The sequence below is a fragment of the Crocuta crocuta genome, unplaced genomic scaffold (assembly GCF_008692635.1).
Source record: "Crocuta crocuta isolate KB4526 unplaced genomic scaffold, BGI_CrCroc_1.0 scaffold175, whole genome shotgun sequence".
Classification (NCBI taxonomy): domain Eukaryota; kingdom Metazoa; phylum Chordata; class Mammalia; order Carnivora; family Hyaenidae; genus Crocuta; species Crocuta crocuta.
In genome coordinates, this window is record NW_027530988.1 from 1,814,560 (window position 1) to 1,840,680 (window position 26,121).

The 26,121-nt window shown below is 43.3% G+C and overlaps 1 gene segment (V, D, J or C); it reads left to right on the top strand.

Moving 5' to 3' along the window:
* The window catches only part of LOC144236706 (T cell receptor alpha chain constant-like), a 49,037-nt gene that overhangs the window by 21,531 nt on the left and 1,385 nt on the right, over nucleotides 1-26,121 (top strand). The window contains 2 exon segments of the C gene segment in view: nucleotides 23,283-23,537; nucleotides 25,353-25,397. Of these exon segments, the coding sequence occupies nucleotides 23,283-23,537; nucleotides 25,353-25,397 (300 nt within the window).

Sequence of the window (26,121 nt, forward strand, 5' to 3'; positions counted from 1 at the left end):
CCTACTCTGAAATACCAACACCTTCTCTTCTGGCTGGCATCTTCTCACAGCCTTGATGCCCTCAATGGCCAGTGCCAGCTTCCAATTACCCAAATAACATCCCAAAGTCACTTTAGAAAAACCCCTGTCTCACTTTAACTTTTCTAACCAGGAATTTGCATGGTAGAACTAGACCTTGTACTTCAGCAGAGAGAAGGCATGATCTAAGCATCCATATCCATGGTTAATGTTACGTGATTTGGACCCAGGCTTCCATCTTTTGAGCCCTCAATTTGCTTATCTGTAAATAGAGGTGATGATTAATTCCTCCATGCCTGGGTCTCGGATCCTCAGAGAGACTTTTCCTGCCCAGCCAATCCAACAAGCTGTCAAACCTAGCTGCCACCTGGTTGTTTTCTATCCCGTTGCCCAGCCTGACTTTATTCATGCTTTTCCATCACTTGACATTATATTATCTATTTATTTTTTTGTGTGCCACTCCCTAGACTGTGAGCACTACATGTGGTAGACGGGAACAGTGTCCAAGAGGCCCTCCACTGTATCACCTGTGCGTAGTTCAGTACCTTACAAACAGAAGTGTTTAGTGACTAGTTACTGAGTAAGTGTAGGACTTATCCTCTTCCTTACAAAGTGACAGAGCTTTGTTATTGCATACCCAAACACTGAAAGCCCACTGAGTTCTTTGCAGAGGGTAAAGACAGAATACAAGATTTCTATTGTTTACAGTGATAAACAAGGTAGAGTGAATGGGTACCCAAGGTATTTGCAGAGCCTCATTTCACTGTGCCTACCAGGGGGGAAGGACGTTGATTTTTGGGAAGGGAACCACGGTATCCGTGAGCTCCAGTAAGTACCTGGTTATGACTGATTATAAACTTGTGCTTATCCTGCAGTCTTCTATTGCACAGGGGACTAAATGTCTCCTTATTCTTTTAACTCAATGAGTATTGGGGTTTAGTGATGAAAGCCCTTAAAACAAAATGGAAAAAGGGATGCTGTCCCCATCCCTAATACTCCAACCATATCCCATGTTCTACTCCATGCTCAAAAAACTTTTTAGATATGTTAAAAACATAAAAGAAAGATTGCCTACAGGGATAGAGACAATTTGCTAACCACTGGTAAAAAGAGATTGTGTGCAGGCATTGGTTTTGAAGTAAAAATGGGGATCAGAGCTAGTAAACTTTGGCTGGTAAAAAACGAGATTGCTCGGTGAAATTTTGCAAATCTTTTTGAAGGAAATGATCGTCAGCATTGTCTAGAGAATATCACTTGGACTCTCCTCAGCCTTTCCCCTACATCACTACTATTGTGTCCTGAAAAGAGGCTTTCACGGACTTAATTCCATAGTCTTTATTCCAGTGATTTAAAAAAAAAAAAGAAAAAAAAAAAGGAGGGAATCCCAGCCAGAGCTCTCATGAGGGAGGGGAGCTGCATGCTAACCACATTAATCTATTAGCAAGGTAGCTCATGCATTGTCAGGCAGCATGGTGCGGTGGTTTATAAATACATTCATCTTTGGCAGTGGGACACGATTATTAGTAAGACCCAGTAAGTAGACAATATGTCACTAAGGTAGGAGACTTAATGTGGCTACTGAGGCCCATTGAACTTACTGCAGTATTTGTAGGGCCCAAGTGTCAAGAAATTAATGGTTTATGCAGACTTAAGTGCATTCTGATGTAGCAAGAAATTTTAAGGTAATGGCAGAGAGGATAGAAAGATCTAGCTATGGAGAAAAATAGGCATGTAGATGAACCAAAAATAACATACTGAAACAGCCCAGCCAGAGAGTTGATGCAAAGAAAAAGGCAGAAAGTTTGGCTGAGCCAGTTCTTCTAAACTTCACTTGATTAGTACATCTGGGCCACAATTTCTTCATCTGTTAAAATGAAAATATTTAACATCACCTCATAAGTAATTTTAACACCAAAATAAGACAATGTATGCGAAAGTATTCTTTAAACTATTAAATGCTATACACATGTAAAACAGCATTTGTTTTCCGAACAAAAAAGAAAAAGCTAGATCAGCTAATATAATTCTTTCAAGGAATTACATATGTAGGATATGTATATAGGTTCGTAGTACACTAGCCATTTTCACGTGGATCTATAGCCATAGGCATTGGTAAAAACAACTCTCTCTTCTTCTAAAGTACAGTGTCTTGAATGTTACCCAAATGTAAATGGCAGGAGAAAGGAAGCCATTTTTGTAAAGGCCTGAATTACAGTGATTACTGGGGGTAACCAAAAAATTACCTTTGGAACTGGAACAAAGCTCCAAGTCACCCCAAGTAAGTCTAAATTCCCAAGCATTTCCCCTTCCTTATGTCATCTTCTCTCCAATTATAACATTTGGAGTACATGATAGGATATAATAGGCCTTCCTGGCTACTTTCAGAATATTTAAACTAAGAGATGGGAGAAGGATAACCGGAACTGTCCTTGAACATTCTAATAGTATCGTTCCATCCAAGTTGTGTTCTGTCTTAACAGAAGAGAAAGCCAAGATATTACTGGTGAGGCCAATGGAAAATAGTAGATATGCAACAGATAAGAACTAAAGAGAAGACAGTGGTGATTTTTACCAGACCTGAAGCAGACAGGGTGTCCTTTATTCGGAAGGACACCTGGCTTTGGGGGCAGAACAAGACTTAAGTAAGTAACAAGGCTTCAATGAGCTTGCAAAAAAATGTTGACTGGGGGGAACAGGAAGCTGTCACTCATAATGATCTAGATGCCATTCCATAAAGTTTCAGATTGATTGAAGTTAAAATTAGGAGAGACATTATGGCAGGAATCTAAAAATTGATAACTGTAATGGAGACAATAGAAGGACTAGATTTATCTGTTGGATAGAGTTGAAAATCATGAGTTAGATGGTGATAGACCAGAGATGTGGGTAGATAGAGACTTCATTTTAAGTGTTGTGCAATAAATGCCCAAATTTGAGTCAAATGGCCTGTGTGTTATGTAGAATACAAAAAGAAAGCAAAGATGTAACCCCCTTTAGAGATGAAAGAGCCCTACCTCTTGGTCAGGGGTGTGAGAAGAGGGTAAACTAGTGGGTGTTTTTGGCTGACTAAGAAACAACTGTGAGAAGGGCATAGGCTATACATGGATTTTTGGGAGTGGGATTTGACAGCTGGTCAGGCCTGGTGAGTAGCATATCAGAAGAACAATGGAAAGATTGAGGACAAAAATATCTTCATGTCTCAAGAAATGATTGTGTAATGGAGGATGAGCTGGAGATTTAGGAGATCACTGTTACTGGAGTTCTGACATCTGGCTCTAGCAGAATTAACCCCAACGCAGCTATAATCTTCCTCTAAAAGGGACAAGGAGGAAGATTCTTCTCTTGAAGCTCCTCTATGATTTACCTGTCCTATGCTAAAACGTCTTGTGCATTCAGGCCATTTGTGTCTTTCATAGCAGTAATGGTTCTACCTGCTCAGCCTCAGATCACCCATTCTTTATTTGTAAAATAAGAATAATAATATCTAAGCTCATGGCACAGTTGTGGCCTGAATGAGGTAATGTAACATATGTAGATTATTAACCTGCTTGGCGTGTAACAGGTTCTCCACAAAGGAGGGTTTTCTTTCACCTTCTCTAAGTAGATTAAAGGCTGCAAAGCCCAACACTGGAAGGCCATTTTTGTGTGGGTGTTTACTATGGTGTGAATGTCAGGATATAACACACTCACCTTTGGTAAAGGGACCATGCTTCTAGTCTCTCCAGGTAAATGTTGACCCCATCCTGCCCTTATTCTACCCATATCTATCTTAAGGCTTCTACATGTACTTACATGTGTTTTACCCTTATGGATGCATCTTCCTTGTTTTATCAGACAACCTACGAATTTAAGATCAAGCCTTCATGGGGAACATTTAAAAATGAAAATAGGCAAATGGAAGAGTTGTAAATAGCAGTAGAACCAATTCATTAGGTCAGAATGGAGCAGAGACACCCTAGACAATTAGGACAAACCTGATATCTTTGGAAATAGCCTGGCTTCCTGTTTGAAGCCTGGCTGTGGTTTCTCCCCAGGCATCCTTCCCATTCCTCTTACCCTCCATATCCCAAATTTAGCTATGGGATCTTGGACAATCTGTGACACATACAGCTGTGGAAATCTTTCATTACTGAGAGAAGATCTTCCCATTAAAACTGAAAGACCCTTGAAAGCAGAGACTCTTGTTATATCCCATGAAGGGTCTAATATGGTCCTTTTACAAAGTAAGTGCTTCATAAGTGCTTGTTTAATGGAAATCAAGCACCTAAGGAAATCAAGTTTTCAGGCCAAGGGGAAGAAGAGATGAAGTAAATGACAACATCCATTATGTGGTGAAGAGAGGGAAACTCTAGATTAGGAATCAAATAGATCCATGTTTGGTCTCTGCTACTAACTAGCAGTGGAACTTTGGACAGATCTCTAGCTCTGGGCCTCAGTTTTCTCTTCTATAAATGGAGAAGCATATTTACATGGTCTTTCTGTCCCCCTAGCACCAGGAGCTATGAACTTATTCCATGGGGAGAGGGGGTGATGCTTTGTTCTCCTACAAATAAGTCAAGTAGCTATCTGAAATCTTGAGTATTTTCTAACTCATTAGGGTAAACAGGAAAAGAGGCAAAGTGACAGAATTTATTGTGAGGCATCAGACACTGTGGGACTCACTGGGAGGAACAACAAACTCCCCTTTGGGACAGGCACATGGCTGAAGGCAGAGCTGAGTAAGTAGTAACTACAAAATGTATTCTGATGACAGTGAACGGGTGAAAAGGAGATGTCATTTGCATCATTTGTATCTTATTTATAATTACCTATAATCTACTACTGTTATATTAAGAACTGTGGCACCCAGATAAATTAGTGAAAGTATTCAAAGACTATACAAGCATATTTTCTCTGGGATGGGACTTAGCAAACCAATAAGACCTTTCCCAAGCTATGAGAATGGCAGAAGTTCTGTCTAATATCAGAGTTTTTAGCACTGGAAGTGAACTAAATGGAGCCCGATGGAGGGAAAAGCAAGAAGAGCAGAAAATTGCATGGCCATGATTTAATGGACTTTCTACTTCCATTGCCATTGATTCAGAGATGAACTGGGGGAAGGATATTCAAGGTCATTTTGTCCATGCCCCAAAAAAGCTATACCAAATTCCCTCCAGAGATTGTGTCCCTTTACACTAAACATTGTTCAAGAAGAGTCAGTGAAGTGCACAGAAATGAGCCCAGGTCTTCTGGTTTCAGTCTAGAGTTCTCAACTTGGCCCCAGCTGGTGGTATAATATTGAACAAGTCATTGCCCCTCTGTGTGCTTTAGATTCCTGCAGTGTGAGATGAGTGGGGGCAAAGCACTCAAAATCTGTGATTCTGGGACCTCACTCCTATACCACTCTAGAGTTTATATGACTCAAGGGCACAGATTCATGGCTATTTCATAAACAAATTCTAAAACCCTGAGAAAATAATATTGTTAATCAATAATGTAACTTACCATAGAAATAGTAACTCCTTTGTGCCTGTGATATGTAGATGAGACTCTAGGTACATGATACATGGTATTGTTTATCCTCAAACAACTCTAGTGGGAAGGCAGTATCCCTATTTTACAAAAGAGGAAACTGAGGCTCAAAGAAGTAATTGCCTGAGATCCCAGTGTTAGTGAATAGAAAAGTCTAGATTCAAACCAAGGTCTGCCTGCCTCATCTCAAAGCCTTGGTCTTTCTAATACATTCTGTCCAGACCCTGTGCCAGGGCTTACTTAGAAATGAGAGACAATGTCAATACCATGAGTAAGGAAAAACATGGAATTTATCTTTTCTACTCTTAAATATTTCCGTGACTTAGAGATGGCGCTTTGGGAGATCTTGATCTGAATTCCCCAAATGTCCAAAGGATTCTCATCCCCTTTTCATGAAGAGACAGAAAGTACCAGGGCTACTGGGAGCATTTACCCCCATGGAGACGGAGGAGCTGCCAGTAACACTGTCCTGATGCTCCCTTTCCCTAGCTATCTCTTGTATTTTCCCCAGGCAGACCAGTCGCCAGTGTAACTGATATGCAAGTGCCCGACACAGGTGTGAGTCACAGAAAATGTAACGTTAAGGGCACTTTGGACATTGCTGAATCACAGAATGTCAGCTCTGAAAGAGGGCTTAGACATCATCTAATTCTGACCTCTTTACTTTTCCAACAAGAACATTAAGAGCCAGGGAGGTTGGTTGAATTGTCCAACCTCATAAAGTCAGTGAGAAGTAGGCCTGGGACTAAAGCCTGGGGATTCTGGTCCCTGGATTTCACAGAATAGTGACTAGTGTTTGGTGAACCTGGTAGGAAGTGTGAGATATGTTCAACACAGGAAAAAATCAAATGGGTTTTACTAGAGGAGTATAAAAAAAGTGTTCTTTTTATTAGCACCTTCCAGTAGGTACCTGGGCCTGCTCCCCAGCCATGGTATAAAAATGGAAGGAGAAGGAAATGGCCCATTTTGTCATAGCACAAATCACTGTGGGAAATACTGCAGGCTCCAGAGTTGTCTTTGGGACAGGAACAAGACTATTTGTCAAAGCAAGTAAGTTCTATGAAATAACCAGATTGTGATTGTAACTGAGGGACATACATTTTCATTGATTTATTTGAGGGGGTGGGCATGACTTTGTCTGCTACTTAAATAAGACAGGTTGGCAATGATAGTGTCGTGTTACTATCCATGAACATCAGAAACACTTCCTGAACACCTAGCAAGTGTGGATGGATAAAACTACCCTAGGTCCTGGACAAAACTGAAACTCTGTAATTATATGAATGGCCTCTTCAATCTGAATTTTCATAACATTTTTTTATATAATCTACTGTATATAAAGCAGGATCTCCATTGCATTCTTCCTTATTTCTTGTCATCTTCCAATGGTCTTAGGAAAATGAAGGTTAAATACTAAAATTATATGCCTCCTCCTACTTCAGTACATTCACACAGCTGAAGGAATAAGCTTAGTAACTAACCTTTGTGTGACACAGGGATCCCAGGCTAAGGCTCAGTTACAAGGTGCCATTTTGTATAGAGTTATATCAGAGTGTGAACACAGGCTATCAGAAACTCGTATTTGGAACCGGCACCCAACTTTTGATCAGCCCAAGTAAGTCAGAACTCTGGAAACGTGTAAACCCACCTCCAATACTGGGTTTATATTTTATATGTAGTGTTTAGCATGGTCTGTAATAGAATATCATTATTACTAGTACTACTACTATTTTGTTATTATTGATCATAACAATGCTGCTAACTCAGAATATATATTTTCTGCCATATTATTATTATTATTATTTTTTACCCTTTAAAGAGAATCAGTGTCAAAGTATCAGGAGGAAAATGTTGGAATCAAGTAACTTAGTTGTTCATTCAGGTGCTCCCTCTCTGCCGTTGGTCAATATGAACCTCATGATGTTTTGGATTTATACAGCCTCCTTATTATCTGTCTCCAAAAAGTTTCCTTGATTTTTCCCTGCCTAAGTACTTAGATTTTGCAGCTTACATTTACCCAGAGTATAGTTTTCTTTTAACCTCTCCCAGAATTGGCCTCTTTGTCCCCATAATTATATACAGCAAAACTCAGTTTCATTGTTAATGATCACTGGGTCTCATCAATAAGCTAGTGACCATAGCTGGCTTTAAAAAAAGAAACAAAAAAATATGGCTCCTGCTCTCAGGAACTTCCAGTCTTATCAGAAAAACAACACTTGGATATTAAAAGTCTAGTAACAACTTACATGTGAATGTGCCAGTGCTGTATGTGGTCATGCACAAGACCTGGGACCTGGCAGGGAGCCCTGTTGGCTGGAGACAGGACAGTGGTGACAAGGGTCAGTCCACATTCCCCGGCAGAGACCAAGCATGATTCCAACCTATGTGCTTCTGGAAAAAGACTTAGGTCTGTTATCTGCTGAGATGTTTGACTTTCTTGAGGACACAAAGCCCCCTGGGCAGAATCCTTGAGTGAGGTGAGGACAGAAACTGCAACCAGTGAGGCTGAGTCACCAGGTCTCTTGCTCAGCCCCGGAGAGGAAGAGGTGACTGAGTCATGCCGAGCCATGTTTTTAGCAAGGGCTCCAGCACGGCATGCTGGAAATGCTCCTCGCTCCTACTCTTTCCGACAAAGTGAAAAATACATTTTTGCATACGTTCCCCCCAAAAATGGTATCTTATTTCCAGCTGTGGCAGCTGAGGTAAGAAAATACCTCCCACTGCCTGGTATCTTTAGAAATAACTCACACCTACCCTGGTCTAGAATGGAGGCAGGTTTTCCCACAACCTTTTGTGAAGGCTCTGTTTCCCTCCACCCCACACAGGAAAAATAGCCAGAGGCTGTGTTTGTTGATAGCAGTGATGAGGAAAATGGAGGCCAATGGGAGGCGTTGGTGCTAAACCCACGAGGGAGGTTGTAGCATACATTACAGGGAAAACAGAGGATCAGGCTTTCCAGGTCCCCAGCTTTTTTTTTTTCTTTGCTTTTTTAATGTTTATTTGAGAGAGAGAGAGAGAGAGAGAGAGAGAGACAGAGTAAATGGGAGTGGGGCAGAGAGAGGGAGACACAGAATCCAAAGCAGGTTCCAGGCTCTGAGCTGTCAGCGCACAGCCTGATGTAGGACTCGAATTTGCGAAGCATGAGATCATGACCTGAGCCAAAGTCGGATGCTCCACCGACTGAGCCACCCAGGTGTCCCTCTAGGTCCCTAGCTTTTAGAGCTCCAGTGAAGGGTGTGTGTCCTCCATGAGAAGGTGCACAAAACCAGGACCTTTTTGTAATGCTTTTACCCAGAGTGTGGCTATGGGAACAACAGACTCACTTTTGGGAAGGGAACCCAGGTGATGGTCACACCAAGTAAGTGAGCTGGGATCCTCCTGTACAATGACCTCCCTCCCATCATCCTCTACCACTGTTCCCACCCCCAGTGCTGGACAACTTCTTCTGTCCATGGGGGCAGGGGACATTCATTCAGCGATGCCACACCTAAGGTTCTCAGACAGTCACTGTCCCAAACCTTTCCCTGTTCTTTGTTTCTTTTACCCTCTGCTTCTCTGAGCATCTCCACAGACCATGCTCCTATCCTCTGTGAAAATCTGCCCTGCTTTTCCCTGAGATTGGGTTTCAAATTGCACAAAGACCCACAGAAGTGAGAGCTGGAAGGGGTCTTGGGGACATCTTGTTCTTGTTGTAGGGTGAGCCAGAGACCCAGGGTCCAAGCACCTGCTCAGGGCCATGCTGGGCAGGCAGTGAAAGGGAGGGGCAAGGCCCCAGCCCCTCACTCAGCAACCCCTGAGCTCAGTAAAGTCACACAGCTCTTTGCTAATGTGGCCCTCAAGCCTAGTGCTAGGTAAGCTTGCTGAGGGCCAGCAGTATACGTTGGCCAGGAACCAAGGGCTGAGTTCCCGTCTCAGTTCAGGACCTCAGCCCAGACCATAACTTCTGGGAGGTTAGCTTTCATATCTCAGAAGTAGGGAGCATGCTCTCTGGTTCTCTCATTCTTCAGAAATTTTATGGAAATTCTTGTGATTTTTTTTTTCTCTGTGCTTTGGTTCATAAAAGCCGGGCCCTGTCTGAATCAAGGTCACTAGAAATAAAGGAATCCGGGGTGCCTAGCTGGCCCAGTCAGGAGAGCATGTGACTCTTGATCTCAGGGTCATGAATTCAATCCCCACATTGGGTACTAAAAAAAAAAAAAAGGAACCAAACCAAAGGCCTTTGGATGCTTTGGCCTATTTCCAGGTGGTAAAGAGGGAAGGAGAAAAGCACCAATCACAGGAAGGGCCAAAATCTGCTTGGAGAATCTGGCCTGGAACCAGGGAAATGCAGCGACTACTCCATGGGCCTCATGCAGGAAGCCTAGGAATGGGACACCCAAAAGAGCTAAGGAAGGGGAAAGACAGAACAGGAGCCTTTCAGGAAAAGGAGGTAGAAGGGCTTCAGCACGACGTAATACCAAATGTGTCCTGGGCCCTCCAGCCTTGGAGCCTTCCAGAAGCCCCTTGTATCTGACAGAAGAGTAACAGGATCAGGGGCGCCTGGGTGGCTCAGTCGGTTAAGTGTCTGACTTCGGCTCAGGTCATGATCTCACAGTTTGTGGGTTCAAGCCCCGCATTGGGCTCTGTGCTGACAGCTAGCTCAGAGCCTGAAGCTTGCTTCAGATTCTGTCTCCCTCTCTCTCTGACCCTCCCCTGTTCATGCTGTCTCTCTCTTTCTCTCAGAAATAAATAAAACATTAAAAAAAAAATGAGAGTAACAGGATCAGACCCTTAGTGTTGGCGAAGCAGGCAGGAGGGTGGTGGTGGTATTGGGGAGTCACTCCCTGCTTCCCTGCTGCCAGGAGCATGGTATTTTCCTGGATAAAGGAGGTAAGGTGCTCTCCAGCCCCCACCACCAGCTCCCATCATCACCCCTTGACACTAAGGCTCAGAGGCTGGAAGATAGCTGCAGGAGATTTCCTGCCACTCTGAGAGCATCCCCAGTGTTTTTCCCCTGGATTATTGCCCCAGCACCACTCGGGTAGTCGGCAGTGGGAGGTCACATGAGACAGGTTTTATCAAAGGCTCTCCTCACTGTGTCTATCAGGAGGCAACAACAGACTTATATTTGGAAAAGGGACCAGGCTTGTTGTTCATCCATGTGAGTATTATAGAAATTATCATTTCAATAAGGGAAATTTTGTAGACAGGAATATATTATGGAAGGAGATCATGATAATGAGAGTCTGTGATATGGTCTGCTCCATCCTTAAGAGTCATTTGTTGTCTGGGAGTAACTTAGGTGTTGGGTCTAATAAAATGGTTGAGGCTGTGCTGAATGAGGGTTTTGCATGGTGCTTTCAGAGGACAAATCCTCATAATAAGAAAAAATACTTTACTGTTGGTTCAGTTTCTGAAGCAGGACTTTCTTCATGGCAGCTAACAGCTCTACCCTACCTCTCAACCCTGTGGCTGAGACTCTCTCTCATCCCTCCCCTTAGATCCATGAAATACCTGTCCTACGTGTAAGTGTCCCAGCCAGGGTGAGGGACCCAGGGGTTCTGGAGGGGCACGTGTGGCAGGGATGGGTCTCCTCTAGCTGCAAGAAGTTTCATTTCTTTCCCTTAGTGTAAAGCCTTGCTGGGAATCATCACATTATTAGCTACTATTTACTGAATGCCTGACACATACCAATGACTACTGTCTGTCTTGCATATAAGTTCTCTTGCAATGTTTACATCCGTCCTAATGTCAGGTAGCTAGTATCATGCCCATTTTAAAGATAAGGAAACAGAGGCTTCCTGTAAATAACGTGCCCACAATCACACAGCTAGGAATGACAGAGTTTAACCCAAATCTATTTGACTTCTATGTGACTATTGACTTCTTGTTATCCCTGCTAACACCATCCCTCCTGCACTCTGAGAAGGAAGACCCCAGGCCTCAGAGGCCACTTATATGGTCTTTACTTTGCCCATCCTGAGCCCTCTTGCCCTGGTGACCATGGCAGTCTTGGTAAGGACCAGACATTTCTGGAGACATCAGTAAAGTCATTGAATCGGGTTGGCAGGATACAGGAACAGCAGGCAGGGAACTAGAACCCTGGGCATGAAGTGACATGGAAAGAGAAATCTATCACCAAAACCATGGAACAGACTCTTTAAAAGCCCTGTTCCCAAGAGTGAATGCTGTGAACACAGGAGGAGACCAGGCAGCCTCCCGTGGTGGCACAGGGCACCTATTTGTAATGCATCATACCAGGGTGCGGGGACAAATAGCAGAGCTCTCACTTTGGGGAGTGGAACAAGACTCCAAGTGCATCCAAGTAAGTGCCTGACCTTAGATTCTAGTCAAAGACATAGAAAGTCCCTACACTGCTTTCTTACTGATGAATCTGCACTTCCTGAGCCAATTTCTCATGTTTCTTCATGAGGCTTGAATGTTTTGAAATTTTAATTTCCAGCCACTGGCTCAATAGTGGTTTATTTTCTAATGCGAGAAATTGCCTGTGGGGATTGGCCTTTTCATCATTCTTGAGACAGACTCTTTTGCTGTTTCCAGATCCTTTTGAGACAAAAGATCTTTATCAGAAAAGAAATTATGACTGATTATGCCAAAAACTATATGTTTGTTATCATCTAGGTTTCATGAAAGGTGGGAAATTAAACTTCCCAAAGATGCCAGCCATTGGACACACTCTCACAAAACTCCATATCTAATCAAGAGCTGTAGGAAGAGCTTAAAGCCTAAATAAGGCAACAAAAAAACAATAAAAACTTCAGAAAATAGAATCATACAGAATTCAAAAGAGAATGGAAATAGTGCTAATAAAAGAAGAGAGAGAGCAGGACTTTTCTATTCAACAAATATTTACAAAGCACCTAATATAATCTAAGCGCTATCCTAGATGGGAATGAGAGAGAAAAGAAGGTACAGGGGAAGGAAGGAAGGAAGGGGAGGAAGAGAGGAAGGAGAGGGAGGAAATGCAGAGTGTCTGACATCCAGAATCTCCCAGCAGGTAAACATATAAACAGACAATTCAGCACAGTGTCATCACATTGTAGACGAAATACACACAAATTGCAATCAGAACCCAGAAGATGGCAGGCCCTACCTCCAATCTTAGTTGCCTGGTACTTATATGCATCCTGCACTGTACTATAAGCTCTGTGCGGCCAGAACCCTCTCGCTTTTATCTTTACACCTCCACAGCCCAGACCGATGCTTGGCATGGAAGTGTCACCAAACATGATTATTGAAAAAAATGCCTTCTGGCTAAGGGAGTCAGAGAAGGCCTAGCGGTAGGGTAGTAACTGTTTAGAACATGTTGCTTTACTTTTTTTTATTTTTTCTTAAAGTTTATTTATTTATTTTGAGAGAGGCAGAGATAGCATGAGTGAGGTAAAGGGAGAGAGAGGGAATCCCAAGCAGGCTCTGCACTGCCAGCGCAGAGCCTGATGCGGGGCTCGAACCCACAAAGCCATGACCTGAGCCAAAAGCAAGAGTCAGATGCTTAGCCAACTGAGCCACATAGGCGCCCAGAACATGTTGCTTTAGACAATAGTAAGTATTCCCCAATGGAGAGAGTTATCAGACTTCAAAAATGGGTGAGTACAGAATCCATCCACATGTACATGCGTGAAAGAAAGTCCATCTCTCTGGGGAAGACTTCCTCCATACTGACCTGCTCATTAGTGTGCTTCAGCAGAGCCTGTGCCCTGCCATGGGTCTGAACCCATCACATTCCTCAAGAAGCAGACTTCAGAGGCATGTAAGAACTATAATGCCTGTGATAGGGAAGCAGCGCAAATGGGTCTTAATGGACAAAAGGAAAAAGGTCTGTTGATAAATACATGTCTCCCCTTGAGAGACCACCCAGGAAACTTTTCTCCATTAGGCCCAGAATCTTCTTTGAAGTACATAGCTCCAAGGTGTATAGGAAGGTGTGTGGAAGGAAGACCCATAAATTCATACTTGGGAAAGGTTTTAAAGTCGCCATTGTTTCTAGAAGGTAACTTTACAAAGTGTTGAAGCAATGTGGTTCCTGCATCTTGATTGCATATGTATCTGCCCTCAAGCTGTTCCTGATAGTGGCAGGAGAATTCACCATACAGCTGACTACATGTTCAGCAATTCCCCAAATAGAAGGATGCTATTTCATGATAATTAGAAAGAAATAATCAGAATCAATGAGACCCCTAATTGTGGCCATAGGCAGAACACAGAAAACTTAAGGATTAAAATTAAGCTAAAATTCAGAATGGAATTTTAAATTCTTAGCGCTAGAAAAGGAACTTCCAAGGAATATACATATATATCTAAACCTGTATATGTTCCACAGATGTTAATGGATGTTTTAAGAAAAAAAAAGATTACTGGATCAAATGTTTGAGGAGCTCTGGATTCTTTACAGCAGGACTTCTCAGAACCTTTAAAATTAGCAAGGGGGAGAAGAAGAGGGGAATGGTTGGGAAAAGGGAGAGACACAAACCATGAGACACTCTTGAATGCTGACAAAAACTGAGGACTGATGGATGTGGGGGGGAGGGGGGATGGGCATGGAGGAGGGCACTTGTGGGGATGAGCACTGGGTGTTATGTGGAAACTAATTTGACAATAAACTATTTGTAAAAAAAAAAAAAAAAATTAGTTAATATGCCCTGTCAGTATACATATACAGCACTTTCCAAACTTATTTGAGCTTGGAATCTTCTTCTGCAGAAAAATTTAGAAGGACTAGAGTTCTGTGAAATTCTCAACAAGAAGGACTTATCTAAATCACTCTCAAATTTTGGGGATTTTTTTCCCCCTATGGATGTCAACCCTAACCTTAGAAACCTCTGGAGAAAGAGGTTCTCAAGCCCCGTATGTAACTCACTCCTGATTCACACAACCTTCAGAGTTAGGCAATCTTCCCTGTGTATTTCATGTGAATATTCCTATGACAATTTTAGCCTCTCTTTTTCTCTGCCCTCAAGGAATAACAGAACCACTTTCTAAAAGAAGGGCCTTGCGCAGGCCTCCATTTCATAATTCAGCCCTACCCTAGGTTTTCCATATATTGCCAGTTCTCTGAATTCTCCTTCAAGATTCATTTCCTAATTAATTCCTGGCTTTTCTTCAGACTCTTCCAATTTTCCTCCTTCACTTTCAGTGTGGGACCCAGAGAGGGTGTTCACTCTCCGGGAAGCCCGGAACAGCTCAAAGCTAACTATAAGGAAAAGATCTGTGGGGCTATTATACTGAAAGCTGAGAAATAAGGACTCAATGAGCCAGAATGTTCACTAGTGTCAGAGAAAGGGTGATCTGGAGGGGTCTGTAGAACAGGGACAGGAGATGTTGCTGCCCCAGGAAGGCTGGGCCTGCCTAGGTTAGAGTTTTTATAAAGCAGCCCGCTATTGTGTGTTGTCTAGTAGCTACAATAAGCTGATCTTTGGAGCTGGGACCCGGCTAGCTGTGCACCCATGTGAGTATGATCACCCTGAGTCCAGGGCCAAAGTAACTGACGACCTGCCCATGAGAAAACAGGCAATGATTTATGGCAAACTCAGGGAAATATTAAATACTGGTTTCCATTTCTGCAAGCTTTCTTGGTGATTTAAAATGGTCCCATTTCTCATATTAAAGACAGAAGTGCCAAGAGCCAGTTGTGTAAATGAAAATCTAAGCAGAATAATTTACAGAAACATAAATGATTTCCAGATACTCTGTGCTCTCGAGTGAAGTTGATAATATCAGCACCAGATAACCTGATCATTCAGGAAATTAGCTACGTGCCCTTGGGGGAAGGAATGACTTAATGGCAAACACAATGCATGCAGGTAGCTAAATTCCTCCTTTTGGCTAATGATTTACCTGCTCACAGAATCCTCCTCTCTGGAGTTCTGAACCTTTCCCAGGGTAAAAGTAACCTGGACTCTTATCTGATGGCAATTATATGACGTGACAGAGCAAGGCCTGGAGGCAGGATGGTATGGGGTTCAAAGCAAATTTGAGAAGCTGGAAGATCTGGGGAAAATTCTGGCTCTACCCTTTCTAACTAATAAAGCTTCTCCTTCCTCAACAGCTAAATGACAATAAGGACATCATATAATATAAGACAATGCCCAGCCTAAAGCAAGTAATTAATAAATGGTACCTTTTCTATATAATAATAAAATAATAATAATAATATATAATAAAATTATTATTATTATCACCATCATCATCAAGGCCTTGCTATAAAAGGCTTACATTATTATAAAGGGAAGGGGGAAAAACTTTCCTAGGATATAGGAAATCTAAGAAACAAAGACTTGGGGAGCCCTTTAGAATGGTACTTTCAGAGCCTGGGGGGTTCAGGCAGATTTATCTCAGGAAGGATATTACAAAAGCCTTAGCTGCAGTGAGGATACAGCATAAGTACCAAGCTAATCTTTGGAGCAGGGACCAGACTGAGTGTCCAGCCAAGTAAGTAAAGTGGGGCAAGGATCGACATTGACAATTAATTCTTCTTTGCCCAAGACGCGAGGTTAAGCCCAGGTATTTTCTTATGAAGGATCCCAAATGGTTCTTTCCACCCTTCCCCAGAAAATTCCCCCATCCAGCACTCAGTGCTTGGGAAACATCTTTAGACTGAGACTTTAAGACTCATGAGGCAAATGATAAGCAAGTAGTCCTGGACCTTCAACGAGAGGATCCATGATACTGCTGCCCTGAACAGGGGTTTTGCTCTACTGAATTCTTGGTTTATTGAAATCACAACCTCCAACCCAGGGCTCTACAGCAGCATAGGACAGGAGGAAAAGGGATGAACGCACCAACCAAAGTCTCAACCCAAAAGAGCAGAAGGTCTAACTCTAAAAAGTGTGATTCTCTTGTCCCCTGTGGGAGATCAGTGCTTCCTCTATTGAGGCAGGAGGTAGATTTAGTGAGTTTCTGCAATGGTATCACCTGCAGTGTGAATACTGGAGAAGTTGTGGGCAAACTCACATTTGGAAAAGGAACCCAAGTGTCTGTAATATCTGGTGAGTCATCCCAGGTGGCACCCATGGGCCAGCAAGTGTCACTATTCCTTTCCTCGGGGGTATCAGTGTTACTATGGTGAGGCTAACTGTGGGCGTTACAACAAATTGTCTTCAGAGGCGTCTGTGAAGGGAAAAAGCATCACTATCAATTTTGAAAATCTGTGTTTCTCTAGGTCAAACACATTAAGATTTGACTTTAATGGTTCAATGGATATTTTTTAATGCCTTCCGTGTGGCCATCACTCTATAAAGTGTTAGATTGAGTGAGAGGAAGTCTAAGATAGATGCCTAACCTATTCCCAAATAGGATGAAAACTAGCCAAAGGGACATAACTATTGTAAATTTAGCAACCTGAAAACTATTTTAGTCTTAACCAATTGATGATGTCAATAGGCACAATAGAGATTCAGAGGAATAGGGTTAGGGCTGGAAAGCCGACCCAGATGAATACGGTTTTATGCAGTAGAAAGGATTCATTGAGCCTAAAGGACAGGTAAGATTGTATGGGCAAAGAAAGGAGAGGAGGGGAATTTCAGGTATAAGGAACAAGAAAGAAGGCATGATGTTGGGCATGAACAAGGCACGTTCATTTTGGCCCAAGTAAACACATCTGATAATAAATTTGGATGCAGAGAAAGGCAAGTAAGATCTCTTTTTAGACAACATAGAAAAGGGACTCTAGAGCTTTTGAGAAAATACAGACATTTAGGGCCGAAGGCCAGCCACTAGGGAGTTCAGAATCCAACTTAGAAATGCAGACTGGGGGGCGCCTGGGTGGCTTAGTCGGTTGAGCGTCCGACTTTCACTTAGGTCATGATCTCGCGGTTCGTGGGTTCGAGCCCCGCGTCGGGCTCTGTGCTGACTGCCAGCTCAGAGCCTGGAGCCTGTTTCGGAGTCTGTGTCTCCCTCTCTCTCTGACCCTCCCCTGCTCACGCTGTCTCTCTCTCTCTCTCCTAGAAATAAATAAAAAAAAAAAAAAGAAAAAAGAAAAAAAGAAATGCAGACTGGATGTGAATGTGACAGGAGCTGGCTCCTTCCATGGACAGCTCAAGGCCTAGGGACCTCCCCTCTTCCTTCTTCAGTGGGCTCTAAGAAGTGGGTTAACCCATCCCTCAGAGAGGAAACCTGAGGGTTTCTGTAATGGAGACATTAGGGGTGGCATGAAGGTGTTGCCTCCCAGCTGAAATTTGGCAAAGGAACCATAATTTCCATAACTCTGGGTAAGTCTGCCCAGGCTCGTTGCTTCCATGCTCACCAGAGGCTCAGTGGGACCCATGGTAAGGGTTGCTAACTCATACTTCCGGGATCCTGATACCTAACTACAAAGCACAGATAGATAGTGGTAAGGAAGCTTTCGATCATTATGTGTCCCTCTGCATCCAAAGCACTGACCACTTGGACATGTGTATCTGTGGTCAGTTCTGATTAAAATGAAAGGTTAGGATCCAGAATAGTTGAACTTCCACATTGAAAAATTGATACAGTCTTACTAAGGCCAACTGCTGAGATGTCATTGATGGTAGAATGCCTCTCCTCTCACTCAGGGCTCTGGTAGATGGACCCCTAATGACCTCCAGATTAAAAGTGACTCATTTCTTGTCTTCAGACAAAAAGAGAAGGTTGCACTGGGTACATGGGGGTGGGAGTAAAAGGAGCTTTAAAAAAAAAATCAAGTTTATGGATCAGTACCCAGCTTTTTTTTTTAACCAAAAAGTTCTAATAAGCAGGAATTTTGCAAATCTGATGGTTACTAGGTCGTTTATTTATCCAACAGTTGTTTCTTGAGCACCTACTATATGGCACACACTAGGGATACAGCAGTAAACCAGAGACAGGCCTCTGCTGTCAAGGAACTTACATTCCAGGATGCCACTATGAAGAGTTTGGTGCAGCTCTAGTATAGGGCACATAAAGGATCTGAGAGAAAAAAATTCAAGCTCTCCAGATCGTGACAGCCCATGAATGTCATGCCAGGAAATTTAGGCATCATCCTATAGGCAACAGGGAGTTTCTGAATTATTTTGTACAAAAATTGATATGATCAGCTTCACGTTTTAGACAAGTACTTTAGAGGATGAGCACAAAGGAGAAAATGAGGTGGGGGGCATGGAGGAGAGGTGAGCAAGAGAGGCAATAAGAGGTAGAGAAGCTGGGCAGGAGAAACAATAGCAAAAATGCAGATAGGGAAGCCCAAAGTGTATCAACTGATGAAAACAACACTTGAGAGAGGCCAAAATCACCTCAATTCTTCTGACCTAATTTATTGGTTTTTCATTTTGATATCTCACTAGCAAATTTGAGCAAAACTTGGCCTGCCCCTGATGGAGTCACCTCCCGCAACAGACTTAAAGATGGTTTTTAAGACCCACACTCAGCCCTTGAGACCCTTCCTCAAAATCTCATATTCTGTGGCAGACCAACACTATCCAATAGAACTTTCTGTGACACTGGAAATATGCTATCATCCTGCACTGTCCAATATGGTAGCCACCAGGCACATGTAGCTACTAAGCTCTTAAAATGAAGTTTTAATTTTTATTTATTTTTTTAATTAATTTATTTTTTAATTTACATCCAAGTTAGTTAGCATATAGTGCTATAATGATTTCAGGAGTAGATTCCAGTGATTCATCCCCTACGTATGACTTCCAGCCCTCATCCCAACAAGTGTCCTCCCTAATGCTCCTTACCCATTTAACCCATTGCCCTACCCACAACCCCTCCAGCAACCCTCGGTTTGTTCTTTGTATTTAAGAGTCTCTTATGTTTTGTCCCCCTCCCTGTTTTTATATTATTTTTGCTTCACTTCCCTTATGTTCATCTGTTTTGTATCTTAAATTCCTCATATGAGGGAAGTCATATAATATTTGTCTTTCTCTGACTGGCTAATTTTCCTTAGCATAATACCCTCTCATTCCATCCACATAGTTGTAAATGGAAAGAGTTCATTCTTTTTGATTGCCAAGTAATATTCCATTGTGTATATATATACCAGATCTTCTTTATCCATTCATGCATCGATGGACATTTGGGCTCTTTTGATACTTTGGCTATTGTCACTAGCACTGCTATCAACATTGGGGTGCACGTGCCCCTTTGAAACAGCACACCTGTATCCCTTGGATAAATACCTAGTAGTGCAATTGCTAGGTCAAAGGGTAGTTCCATTTTTAATTTTTTGAGGAACCTCCAGTATGGAGGTTTTCCAGAGTAGCTGCACCAGTTTGCATTCCCAACAGCAGTGCAAAAGAGATCCTCTTTCTCCACATCCTTACCAACATCAGTTGTTGCCTGAGTTGTTAATGTCAGCCATTCTGACTGGTGTAAGTGGTATCTCATTGTGGTTTTAATTTGTATTTCCCTGATGATGAGTGATGTTGAGCATTTTTTCATGTGTCTATTAGCCATCTGGATGTCTTCTTTGGAGAAGTGTCTATTCATGTCTTTTGCCCATTTCTTCACTGGATTATTTGATTTTTGGATGTTGAGCTTGATAAGTTCATTATAGGTAACACTTTATCTGATATGTCATTTGCAAATATCTTCTCCCATTCTATCAATTGCCTTTTAGTTTTGCTGATTGTTTCCTTCACTGTGCAGAAGCTTTTTGATGAGGTCCCAATCGTTCATTTTTGCTTTCATTTTCCTTGCCTTTGGAGACATGTTGAGTAAGAAGTTGCTGTGGCCAAGGTCAAAGAGGTTTTTGCCTACTTTGTCCTCTAGGATTTTAATGGTTTCCTATCTTACATTTAGGTCTTTCATCCATTTTGAGTTTATGTTTGTGTATGGTGTAAGGAAGTGGTTCAGGTTCATTCTTCAGCATGTCGCTGTCCAGTTTTCCCAGCACCATTTGCTGAAGAGACTGTCTTTGTTCCATTGGATATTCTTTCCTGCTTCGTCAAATATTAGCTGGCCCTACATTTGTGGGTTCATTTCTGGGTTCTCTATTCTGTTCCATTGATCTGAGCATCTGTTTTTGTGCCAGTACCATACTGTCTGGATGATTACAGCTTTGTAATACATCTTGAAGTCCGGGACTATGATGCCTCCAGCTTTGGTTTTCTTTTTCAACATTACTTTGGCTATTCGGGGTCATTTCTGGTTCCAAAGAAATTTTAGGATTGTTTGTTCTAGCTCTGTGAAGAATGGTCGTGGTTTTTTTTTTGATAGGGATTGCATAGAATATGTAGATTGCTTTGGGTAGTATTGACATTTTAAGAATATTTGTTCTTCCAATCCACGAGCATGGAATATCTTTCCACTTTTTTATGCCTTCTTCAGTTTCTTTCATAAACTTTCTATAGTTTTCAGGGTATAAATCTTTTACCTCTTTGGTTTATTCCTAGGTATTTTATGGGGTTTGGTGCCATAAAAAATTGATCAAGGATCAATTCCTTGATTTCTCTTTCTGTTGCTTCATTATTGGTGTATAGGAATACAACTGATTTCTGTGCTTTGATTTTACATCCTGAAACTTTGCTGAATTCATGGATCAGTTCTAGCAGTTTTTTGGTGAAATCTTTTGGGTTTTCCATATAGAGTATCATGTCATCTGCAAAGAGTGAAAGTTTGACCTCCTCCTGGCCAATCTGGATACCTTTTATTCCTTTGTGTTGTCTGACCGCTGAGGTTAAAACTTCTAATACTATAGTGAGTAACAGTGGTGAGAGTAGACGTCTCTGTTGCGTTCCTGAACATAAGGGGAAAGCTCTCAGTTCTCCTTTTTAGTGGAGTTTTTGTCTGGTTTTGGAATCAGAAGTTTTAATTTTTAATTGAATATTCATTTTATTTAATTTTGGTTAGCTTTAATTTAAACAGCCACATGTAGCTAAAGACTATCATATTGGACAGCGTGGTCTAAACCTTCTCTAGTCGGATGCTTACTGGCTCTAGGACTTGAGTGAATGTTTTGTTTTGTTTATAAACATTTGTTATTTCATATTTGAGAGACAGAGAGAGACAGTGTGATCAGGGAAGGCCAGAGAGAGAGAAACACAGAATCTGAAACAAGCTCCAGGCTCTGAGTTGTCAGCACAGAGCCTGACGCAGGGCTCAAACTCACAAACTGTGAGATCATGACCTGAGCTAAAGTCGGACACTTAACCGACTGAGCCACCCAGGTGCCCCGAGTGTTTAACCAGGACTCAAAGTTGGACATCTGGCCCCCCACTGCAATCCTTTTTCTCCTCTAAGCCCACACTGAATCTGGTGGCACCTTATCTTCTGTCTTCTCCTCAAGGACACATTCTCTCAGCACCTCCACACCCTTCCACGTCCCCCTTCGAGTCCCACTGATGACTCCCACTGATGGCTAAAAAATCCATTGGGGTGTGTTGTGGCACATAATGGCTTCTGGTCTCTCCTCTCCTTGTAAGACTTATGCCTTAGGGCCTTAACCCACAGTGATGTTGGACTCCCCAGATATGTGGACATTGGAGGGGAAAAGGCAGAATCCCTCGGGGCCAGAGCTTTGGATGTCCCTCACATGTGACCATGCACCCACCCTTGTTCTGCTGCTTCAGGAACAGCCCCACACCCTTGGGATGCCTTGACTCAGCAACCTAAGGCCATGCCAAAGGCTGATTTCCCTGGTTTTGGGTCCAGCCGGAAGTCTGCATGGCCAAGGCCACCCTGGCTGGCCTCACACGTGGGGTGCACCCCTGGTCTGAGAAACCTTGCATGCATGGTGAGGAGCTGTGGGAGCAGAGAACCACAGGGGCAGGAAGCTCGAGTCCCAGTGCTGCTCTAAACTCTCTGGGTGGCCCCAGCGTGTTAACCCTCCCAGCAAACCTCTGCTTCCTCCTCTGAAGGCAAGGAGGTCTGAAAGAATAAACAATGAGAGTTACATTAAAAACACAAAATCCTACAGAAATACTGAAAAATGATTCTCAGCACGGAGGACAAGCCTCCAACAGCCTCTGCTTCCTGGGGGTGAAGAGCAGAAATTGTGTATAACTCGGTAGCATGTTATTACGGCAATGTCCTGGTAGTATCACTAACATTTATTCAGTGCTTTACAGTTTATTGATATAATTCTATAAGGACAAAATCCCCCTTTGTTTCTCAGAATAGCCTGGTTAGGAAGGTGGAGGAGGCAATATCTCCATTTTCTAGATGAAATTCCTGACATTTAAGGAGCTGATGTGACTTGCACAGGGCCCTGTATCTAGTGAACAGTAAAACCAGGACTGGGACGCACATGCCCCAATTTATTGTCTAAAACTGTTATCAATAAAAAAATCTCCTGGTGATGGGACCCACCTTCCAACTTAACGCCAGCCAATAATAAACCTCTGATTCCTGTCAGTACCCAGTCTCAGTTGGGGGAAACCACCCCAGATTCCAAGGCATATGGTTTGCCCTGCTAGCCCCTTTTTCTAGGCCTGTTTTGTCCTGCCAGTGCTATATTGTGGCTTAGTAAGCCCCCTGTGCTTTTGAAGAAGTTCCTCTTAAGAAAAAGAATGAGCAATATCATTAAGTAGCCAACCCTTTCTGGTTTTCTTGAATGGCAGGCAGGGCCAGGTAGAGAGCCTTCACTGAGAGCCTGGCCTCTCGGTCAGGACTCATGATTTAAACCTGTCTCTGACTCCCAGTCCACTTGGAACAACTGGTTTCTGAAATGTTCTTTCGCATCAAAGCCTGAGTATGTGACTTTCCAGCCCCACAGAGCCCTGCTCTTACCCATCTGGATTGGCATCTGAACTCACACCTGGGTTCGGGTAGGGGGGAAATGGACATTTCCTAACCCGGGTTCTCTTGGCCCACAGCTATTCAGAACCCTGACCCCGCCGTGTACGAGCTGAAAAGTTCTAAATCCATTAACACCTCTGTCTGCCTGTTCACCGATTTTGATTCACGAGACGATGTAGAACAAGCCAGAGAGTCCAACATGACTAGATTGGCAAGTACTGTGCTGGACATGAAGACTATGGATTCTAAGAGCAATGGGGCCGTGGCCTGGAGCACCAACTTTGATTTGGGATGCAGGAGTACCTTCAACCAGACCTTCCACTCCAGCTCGGGTGAGTCAGCCTTGGTGCCTATGCAAGCCCAATCTCCTCTCTTTGGGAGGCCTGGTTATTCCTGGAGCTCAGATGGATGGCATCTAAAAGCTGCTATGACTGGCTGTCTCAGCTTCATCAATTGTCAGCAGAGCCCCTACCGTCTTGTTACTGAGCACCAGTGAGCTCCTTGCAGCAGGTCGCAGGCTGTCATGGGCAAAGAACAGATGGGGAGAAGGTGGCAAGAAGGGCACTGGCCTCTCACCTGCCCTGAGTTCCTGCCTCCTTGCCTCTGCTTAGGCTGTTTGCCACTTGCTGCTCTTCCAGGCCCCAGTTTAATGCCTTTCTCCAAGATACCATCCCTTGTTTCTGTCTCTCTGCCAAAGGTCTAACCTCACCCAGTTGTTCATTCATTCAACATTGATTGTGCCTGTACAATGCCAGGTGCTGGAGTGGAGGAGTAAATAAATCCAATGAGGTGTATGACATAAGGAAGCTCCATTTTAGTTGGGAGAGACCATCCATCAGCAATCAGAAATCTAGATAACTTCAGATTGTAATATGTACTTTAACTTGGGAGTTGAGGAAACAGCCAACTTTGGGACAAAAAGTCAGGGAAGGGCTCTCTGGAGAAATGCTCTGTGAGATGATACTTAAAGGATAAGAAGGAACCAGCCGTGCCAAGGGCAAAGGGAGGATCCTGTGCAGGCCTGAGGCTGGAGCACAGTGAGAAAAGGGGCAGAGCAACAGGAAATGAGATGGAGGAAGTAGGGAAGGGTCACAACACAGGGCCTCCTAGGTCATGAGGGGGTAGCCACCATTCTAAGTACAATGAGAAGCTATCAATTGGTTTTAAGCAGGAGAATGGCATCCAATTTACTTTATTGAAAAGAGCACTCTGATTTCTGAGTGAAAAATGGATTGTAGGAACCAAGAGTGGAAGCAGAAAGGAAGCTGTTGCAGCAGAGAGATGATGGAAGCCGGGACAGGGAGGCAGCAAGGGAGTTGAGTGGCCAACACTGTCTCAGATTCAAAGTTAGAACCATGGAGGGGTGGGGGCACCTGGGTGGCTTAGTTGGTTAAGCGTCCGACTTTCGCTTAGGTCATGATCTCACGGTTCGTGGGTTCGAGCCCTGCGTCGGGCTCTGTGCTGACTGCCAGCTCAGAGCCTGGAGCCTGTTTCAGAGTCTGTGACTCCCTCTCTCTCTGACCCTCCCCTGCTCACGCTGTCTCTCTCTCTGTCTCTCTCTGTCTCTCTCTCCCCTCTCTCTCTCTCCTAGAAATAAATAAAACATTAAAAAAAATTTAAAAAAAAAAAAAAAAGAACCATGGAGGGGTGAGAAGGAAAGTGGAGATCAAGGAAGGCAGCTGGATTGTATGCCCGAGCAGCTGAGTCAATGACAGTGCCATTTACTGAGATGGTGACAACAAAGGAACAAATTTGGAGTACAGGGATTCAAACTTTGTGGGACACATGAAAACATCCACACTCTTTATGGCACTTGTCACTGTGTGTGTCTTACTGCCTCTTCCTGGAACTTACCCAAGGGCAGGGTCTGTGTCTGATGGCTCCTTGTGGCCTCGTGTCATATAATGTGTACTTTGCACGACCAGTGTTTGTTAAGTGAATAGAGTGGAACCCAGAAGCCAGGGTGTTGATCCCACCAATACCAGGGGCTCTCCCAGCAGGTGCCCATATGCAAAAAGTTCCCTCCAGACGTCTCCATGAGAGAACGTGGAAAGTCTATAGACAGACATTCATCTGCCCAAATCCAAGGTCTGGGGTGGGAAAGTCAGCACTCAACTCTAAGAAAATTTCTTTGTTTCTCCTTTTAGAATTTTCCTGTGATGCCGATCTGGTAGAGAAAGGCTTTGAAACAGGTAAGAAAGGGGTCTGTCCTGGCTTAAAATGCATCCATAATCACCCGGACTAGCTAGGAGAGGTGGGAGGGAATATGTGGATCTAGAATGAAGTTAGGAGTAACAGGAACATTCTGGAATGCCCAGGCTCCTCTCACCATCTCTAATGTTCTTTTCCCTTCTAAGTACTTTCAGGATGAGTCTCTAGTTTACTAGACCATGACTCACTCCTAGGCCTCTGTATTCCTTTCTACTGCTCCACTGTCAGAAGAACCAAAGAAAGTTTCTCGGCCCAGCTTTGATATTTCCCCACTACTTACACAAAGCCCTGAACTAACCAGATCACCCTCAGGACATTTTCTCTCTGTCTGCCTCCTTTCAAGAAAAGCAGCAGAACTCACATGGGCAGTAGTCTTATCTCTCAGCATCCTCACCTCTCCTTGCCACCTACCCTGGGCCCATCCATTTCCATCTGAGCCATTTTCATTGAATGATCCCCCTTGGGATCCAGATACCAGCTCCTCACTCAGGGCCCCAGACCCAAGGGATTACAGTGAGTTCTGAACACCACCCCATCCCTGCTCCTGAGGGATGCAGAAATAAAATAAAGACTTGAGTGCAGTTGGTGTTTTCCTTTTGAAACGGAATCCTGTTGACCCTGGAGGAACATACAAATACGCTTAGGAGGGGATGTGTACCCAAGTTCAAAGAAAGAGGTGGGCCAGGAGCTGAGGCTTTGGGGGAA